The sequence below is a fragment of the Lygodium microphyllum genome, chromosome 3 (assembly GCF_053477565.2).
Source record: "Lygodium microphyllum isolate KBCC chromosome 3, Lygodium_microphyllum_v1.1.10, whole genome shotgun sequence".
Lineage (NCBI taxonomy): Eukaryota > Viridiplantae > Streptophyta > Polypodiopsida > Schizaeales > Lygodiaceae > Lygodium > Lygodium microphyllum.
Genome location: NC_141137.1, coordinates 149,272,208 through 149,280,141, shown reverse-complemented (window position 1 = coordinate 149,280,141; position 7,934 = coordinate 149,272,208). Strand labels below are relative to the sequence as shown.

Below are 7,934 nucleotides of genomic sequence, written 5' to 3'. Positions count from 1 at the left end.
TCTTTGATGAATCATCAATAGTCATAGTATTCGTGAAGTACTGCGTAACAAACAACTATTCACTTCTCTCATTATTGTTTTTGCTCTATTTAATGCATAATTGACTTGTTACTTTTAATCATTTCTAATTTCAACCTTCTTTTTGAAGGAATTTCTAGAAATGTGGCCTTTCTAACCACAATGCTAACACTCTTTGCTATCACCAAAATCCTACCACCTATTAGAATCTACAACTTGGTCTCTTTGACTCTCCCTTTCTTGCAACTATCCTCCTCTATTTTGTTGTACATCATGACTTTGACCATGACTACCACCTTGGTCTCTACTATGATCTCTACCTCTGGTAGTAGAGTAAAATACGTGTTTAGACTTGTTCTTGCTTTGAAAGAAAAGGAATCCAAGCCAAGGTTTTTTTTCTCAAGTATCAGCATAGAAATCAAGTCTACAAAATCAGGGATATCATTCCTCCTATTCATAGATGACCTAAAGCTCTTGTATTCATCTCCACGTCTATCTAAACATGCACATACAACATCATCATTATCAACTACCCCAATAATAGATCCAAGAGCTTCCACAATACCTTTGATCTTCAAGGCATAATCATTAATAGACAAGTTCTCTCTTTTCACCTGGTTCTGTGACTTAAGCTCAGCTTTCTGGCTTTTCTATTTACTTCAAATAGCCTTGCCAAATTCTTCCATGTAATAGCAAGGATATCAAATTCCTATAAATAGCCCATCATGCTATTTGTGGCACTAGCGTCCATCAACTAGTAAGTCTTTAGAGGTAAACAAAAATTAGGTAAACTAGGTTAACTTTACTAAAACCCAATCTCCTCCTCGCTTAAAACCAAGTTATAAAAAAAGATATATCTTTAACATGGCCAAGGAGCTCCTTGGGCAAGCAAGCTAAACCAATTGGAATGTTCTCAGCAAAACATGGGATGATCAATATACTCATGTATAGTTATGTGTTGACATAGGAGTTCTAGATGAGGAGAATGCCAATGTTGATCATTGCAATAGAGGTCATGTCAGAGGAACACAAGCATATTTTTAGTAGACACTGCAAAACATTTAAAGAGCTAAACAACATCTTATTTGACACTATCGCTAAAGGCACACACCTCATAACCTCTTATAGGAGTAGCTTTGTTAAAGACAAGGGGGAGGAAATTCTAAAGCTAGAGAGGAAAGCCAAGACCAACATTCGATTCTTACAAAAGTTGTATCTACGGAGGGTCTCTACAAAATATAATGAAAGCTAATTGCTAGACTAATGTTGAGCAATGAACAGCCATAAAAATTCTTAAATACATGTATCATCCATGCCCCTTAGAGTGATTACAAATCTCCATAACTCTATAATAGTTGAATCATCCTCTTATAGACAAGATCTTTATAGAAGAAGAACTACATATTGTTCGTTGCTTGGAAGATCGAAACCTTTTGACTAATGTTGTAGCATATAATACATGGCTTATAGTTAGAATGTTAAATTAGAAGCACATGTAGAGCTTATATATAACCCATAAGTATCACTAGCCTTTGACAATCTCAAGAATACATTACATAAGTATACATTTCTTTTTCTTATACATAAAGAAATAAATAATCCATTTTTTCATAAATAATATTTAAAATATTAAGAGCTTCACCAACAAACTAAGATTATAGTCAACTTGATTTAAAAAAATAACAAAATTGTCCTTACTTTTTTATTTATATTCACTTAATTGCATGGTATAGTCATTGTTAGATCTAGTGGCTATAGATGGGTAGAATAGGTGACACAAGTTTGCAGGAGACGAAAGTTTGAAAATCCTCTCATAGGAAAGCAAAGGGAAGAGCCTCTTGATTGCTTCAACCCTTTGGTCACATCTAGGGGGGGAATAATCACCATGACATTCCATTTTCATGGTATTGAAGCAAGAAGCCATCCAAAACCATCAACTAAATCCAATCCTACAAGTTCCTCAAGCAAAGAGTATCTCAATAACCCACCACCTCCAAAATTGAACTTCCTCAAAATGGGTCACAATACACTTCTCCAATTGGCTTAAAGATATTCACCAACAACCACTTTAGTGAGCTTAATTCCTCTTCACAATAACAATATATCATCAAGCTTCCCGATGTAAATCATTGACCTTTTGACTCTCATCCCTCTTGTACTCAAGTTTGAGCATGTAATTCAGGTAGAGCTAAACTATATAACCCTCATTAGCCTTTGCATTACAAAACCCATGTAAAGTGGGATGAAAGTTTGATTTTATAACATAATATGACACTTTTAAGAAAAATACATCTAAAGCAAAACCAAAAAAATGAACGAAAACAAAATGAAAATGAAATATGTATACACATTCACTATGCTACACCTAGGGGTTTTCAAGTTGGACACTTAATGGCCTTCGTTGTTTGGCTCCATCTCTAAACCCCTACTCTCATCCTCTAACCCTACATATGCATAGGGCACATCAAGGGATGGATGTACCTAGGAAGGTCTTGCTTGCCTATTGTCAGACATGACTTGTTAAGTAGCTTACATCTTTCTTTCCTTAAAACTCCATTCACTCACCCTAGTGCCAAGGATTGGACTCCATTCACTAAAACTCCATTCACTCACCCTAATGTGAAGGATTGAACTTGCAAATAGTAGGTGTAAAAGGCACTTCATAAGAGAAGACTCATGATGTATCCACTACCATCTCAACTAGTAGTTGTTTTATAGAGTCATTCAATCCCCTAGATCAAACTCACATATTGCTTGTCCAATCTTCCATTTCCTTAGAATATACTTAGTTTTCCTTAATACCAATAGTGTTTTATATCCCTTGTGTAATATTCCTAGTTGTCCTCAACCTCCTAAATTTTGTTTTTGGATCAACTAGTGGCTAATCCCTTTCGCTTTGTGGGTTTACTCCCACCCTCCATGATTTGTAGAAAATTATTTTTCTTCTTTTATAATTTCTTAAATAGTTGTATTTAAATTAGAAAAGAGAGAAAAATGAATTGATGAATTGAACAAAGAGATGTTCGGAACACTTTCCTATTCCTTCATATTGTTGTAGCTACGTACGAAGTCAAGATGCTACCCAATGTAGTATGTGTTAAATCCAACTCGAAGCAATCCTAGAAAGTTCAAATCAATGTTTCTCCTTAGTAGAACCAATTGATGATTGTTTTTCTTAGTTGTTCTTAGTTGACTCCCATCTGTCCCGAGCCATGTATTTCTAATTTTCTCCAGTATAGGTGCATAATCTTCCCAATTTTGCCTAGCTCTCTCAATTTCAATTTATGCCTTTTTACTTCCTACCTCCATAATTTGTATTAAGATTTTTTCTATGTTTCCCTAAATAATCCTTGGGAATGAAAAAGAAAGAAAATTTGAATTCATGACAAACAAATACATTATGTAATACTCCTATTAAGTTTATCACAATTGTGCTTGAATTCAACATGATTTCCAATGCTTATGCTTCAAATCTAACTCCAAGCAATGCTCGAAAGTCTAAATTGACATTGCTACTCACCACAACCAATTAGTTGCTGGTATTTTCTTCGCCAATCCAATTAGTTGCTGAAATTTTCTTCGCCAATCTCAGCCCACTTTTGTAGAGGTTTAATATTGTTTACAATAGTAATTGTTGCTAATACAAACCAAGTAGGTGGTTGGGACGAGAAACTTGACCTTTCACTATCATGTTATTTAGTTGAGCAAGTATGCATCTACATTACATTTAATGCATTAATGAAAGGACTTTTCTATTTCCATGCCTACCACATCACCCACTTGGCTTTGGCACTTATGCGTACACATTAATTGGCTAGAGCATGGTGTTTCAACAGCCTAAACTCTTGGTAAGGAGTGCCACTTACATAATATGCTATTAATCATGCACCTAAACTGTTGGTAATGAGTGCCACTTACATATGCTATTGTTCAAGCACCCCTATATTCCATAATGTGCACAAAATGCCAAATCTTTTAAGGTGTTTTGAAGGCTTTCTATTGGCTTCCAAAACTGTGTTTCGTGAGGAATAGATCAGTATAATGAAAGCAAGTACTCAGTCCATGAGCCTCGTTATGAAACACCTGATCGTATACTTAAGAGGGTACTTTTTCAAGTCTAATTTCGACATGTCAATATGGACCTAGAGTTAGATCACAACAGAGTCCATTGCATGAATGATGGTGTTTAACCATAAAAATCCACATCTGAAATTCTAATACACTGGGAGGCACTTTCCTCAAGAGCATGTACATAATGAAAAGAGCTAGCGAGCAAAGCTTTGGAAACGCCCTGAAAACTAGAGCTTACAAATCATGGAGGCATCGAGATGGGCAAACATCATAATTTACATCCTTCCTCCTGAAACCTGATGGGTGCATCAAAAACACCCCAAACTAACAGAACAATCTTGTCCTGTGTGGAAAACCTGACTCATTGAAAGGTATCAATCAATTGGTTTTTCCCCCTTCACTATCCAATATCCCATCATCACATAATGTAGTGCCCGTATGGAAGGGCACATGCATGTCCTTTGAGATTTGAGGCTTCAGAAATGCTTGCAGAATGTCAGAGAATTCCGATTTCTCAATGCACACACCTCTCTCTTTAAATCAGGGAGCTTGCCATGTTCTGCCCTGACATCCACTTTTGATAGAAGAACACCTTCTCCATGGCGATTCAGAATCTAGACAAGTCCACTTACATGATAAATGATGGATTGCTCAGTCCACTGTATGTACACTTGTCAGATGACTCCCGCAATGCATCCTCCTCATCCTGCAACTGGCATTTGCAACAAGAAGCTTGCCTTGTTCTCCCCCCCCCCCCCCATGAGAGACCCTGTGGCTGTACTACCTGTCGCACATCCTCCTCATCCAACAATTAGCATTTGCAGCAAAGAGCTTGCCTTGTTCTTCCCCCTGAGAGATCCACTGGCCATCATTACAGATAATGCCTGTATGCACGAAGGAAAGTCCGCAACTTCCTCAACCACGCTATCGCCCCCACTCTTGCAGAGATTGAGCAGCACCGATGCAGCGTTCTCTTGAGCCCGAGGGCTGCCTGTATCCAGAAGATCAACCAACAGATGGATTGCAGATGCCTTCCGGAAGGCGGCCACAGACTCCACACATCCTGCAATCTGTGCAAGGACAGCCAGGACATCCTCCACAACCTTTGGGGTTCCCTGGATGAGAAGAGATGTGAGCACGGACACAGCTCCGAGTTCCACCATATCTGACCTGTTATCATGGCACATGGCGATATGGAAGAGAGCCTTGAGAGCATCCTTTTTGGCCTGGGAGGATCCCCCACGCAACAGATCGAGTAAGGCCGGGATCATGCCAGGGGTGCTGCCAATGGCCAGCCTGTGATCCTCTGTGATCGTGAGGCTAAACAGCAGGGCAGCTGCGTTCTCACGAGCTTCCATGTCAGATGCGGCGGAGAGGGCGTGGAGGATGGAGGCAAGGGAGGAAGGGGTGTGCACGATGAGGTCTTTGTTGGAGGGCAGGATGGAGAGGTTGAGGAGGGTGGTGATGGCGTCGGTCTGGATCTTAGGGTCAGGGGAAGAGGCAGCAAGGCCAAGGAGGAGAGGGATGGAGCCAGCGTTGGCGATGGCAAGGCGGTTGTGGTTGTCCCATTTGGCGAGGAGGCGGAGCTCTTGGACGCCCTGGCGTTGCTGATCGAGGGAGGAGGAGGCAAGCTTGGAGACAAGGGAGAGGGCGTTCCGACACTTGATGTCCATCCAGGAGCAGCGCCACCATGGGAGATAATGATGCAGCGGCAAGAAAGCCAAGACGCCAGAACAGGCTCAAAATAGAAGCACAGAGAGAAAGAGAGAGAGAGAGAGAGATCTTTCTGTTCTTTGAGCCTCCTCTTACGTCTTTTACTCGTTCCACGCGGGCAGTTGTCCATTATAGTATGCCTGACTATCTCGGTAAGTCTCCGCCTAAATATTTTGAAACCTTACCTTTGTCCAAACGCGATTCACACCCAAGTCGCTCAACCTAATTATCTACCAAGGGTAAGGATATTAAGGGTGGTTCTTCGCGTGACCTGACTGACTATGTCGACGTCTTGCATAATCGAATTTCTTCTCAGGTGGCCCATTCTTCAAACTTCCTTTCCTCTTAAATGATTCGTTCGAGTTTCCTTCGACTCAGCGCATTCTCCAAACCTTTATTTATTTCCAATGTTTCGGCTTACTCAAAACTTATTAGTGCGAGCTTCCTTGAGTTTCAACATGGCCATTGGCCCTACCTTAAGGCTTGCCCCATACATTGCATGGTATTGACGTATGTGCTTTCTCTCACCCTTTTCTCATAATATGCAAAGTGTAGTCAAAAAGTAAGATATTTGCATCCTCAAGGATGTGATATGACTAGCTACCAAAGTCCCATTAGCCCACCACAATGGCTTTTGTCCCATCACTCATTGTTTCTTTCAATGCAAAATAAAGTGTTTCGTATAAGAAATTCTAATGCTTCTTGAACATTATCTTAAAACTAGGCCTCTTGGCCCCAAACTTCCCAAAAACACCTACTACTTCCCTCTTTTTGAATTTAACTTCCTTCAAGATAGTCTTCCCAAAACTCTCATAACCATAAATACTATTATTCCTAAAACACCAAACAACTCAAGAGGTGTTAAGTCTAATTAGTCTCGAAAATCTCCAAGTTTCTTTATCCATCTTCTCCATATCACCTAGTACCATACTTCACAAAGACAAGTGGCCAAAGAGGCTCGCCTGCTCCACCCATCGACCAATTTTGCTCCACAAGGCATGGACCTCTTGACACTCCCAAAACAGGTGGGGAACATTCTTATTCCTCTTGCCACACAATAGGCACATAGGAGAGCATCTCCCAAACTTTTTCCAAGAGTGTTTTGATAAGTAGTTTCCAAATGAGAATGTGCCAAGCTAGGAGGTTTAGCCTCTTTGAAGGGGATGCTCTCCAAATTCATTAGATCCTTATCTTTCAAGACTTAGATGTGTGGAAACTTCTTTCTCCATCTCTCCCTCAAAAGCTTTAGGGGTAAGCTAGATAATTGTTCATTAAAAAGGGTCCCCTTTCAAGTGTCCTAACCAACCCATGTGCAGTCTCTCAATATGTTTTACCACTCTTGAACCATGTTCTTTGTGGCTTTTGAGCCAAAGATTTTGATCGTAAGGTCCTTACTAAATATGATGTCCTCCCATGACAAAACTGTTATTGGATACCTCGAGGTAGCTTGATAGAATGTTTGAAAAAACAAAGTAGTAGAGACCAAAGTTATACTTCATTTGGTCTCCTCAACCATGAAAAGGCCCATCCTATTTGCCTTGTCCCTAATTGATCGCTACCCTCCTCTCTAGCAGAAGTTATCGATTACCAAGAGATGGAGTGGGCAATCTATTTGTTCCTAAAGAACTAGTGGGAGACCCAAATCTTGAAGGTGTATATCCTTAGCCATGTTTGCTCCTCATCCTCTCCATTCATTAGAACCGGTTCCGTCCATGATGAATATCATATACCTCCATTAGAATAGAGGGAATGTTGGCATTGTCCTCCACAAAAAGAGCTCACAAACATGTTGTCTCAACGTAGAGGTAAGCCTTGAAGAGTCCCATCATATGCCCTCTTCTCTAAACATCTAAATAGAGGATCATCTATGAAGCAAACGAAAGTAGGGCAAGAGGGCACCCTTGTCTAACTGACTAGTATAAAGAAGCCCGACAAAATAAAGCCGTTAACAATGTTCCTTCCAACCAAAAGTATGTGCGATTGGTATTGCACTCTAGATTTTTCATTATTAGATTGCCTTTTGACTTGATGCATGCAATGGTCTCCTTTCTCGTTGAGTTCAAGGTGCTAAAGGAAAACCTTGAAGCATATCCCCATCTACATCCCAAGATGCCTTTAGTTGTACTTTGATA

At 40.0% G+C, this 7,934-nt stretch overlaps 1 protein-coding gene across 1 annotated transcript; it reads right to left on the bottom strand.

Moving 5' to 3' along the window:
* Nucleotides 1–4,251: 4,251 nt before the first annotated feature.
* Nucleotides 4,252–5,938, bottom strand: LOC148039022 (ARM repeat superfamily protein). The gene has a single exon (XM_087674895.1). It carries the CDS (start codon nucleotides 5,760–5,762, stop codon nucleotides 4,890–4,892), a length of 873 nt encoding a protein of 290 aa, XP_087531021.1. The 5' UTR covers nucleotides 5,763–5,938; the 3' UTR covers nucleotides 4,252–4,889.
* Nucleotides 5,939–7,934: the final 1,996 nt, after the last annotated feature.

What these genes read in the sequence shown, in the direction of transcription:
- LOC148039022 (XM_087674895.1), bottom strand. Translation starts at nt 5,762, where the DNA reads ATGGACATCAAGTGTCGGAACGCCCTCTCCCTTGTCTCCAAGCTTGCC.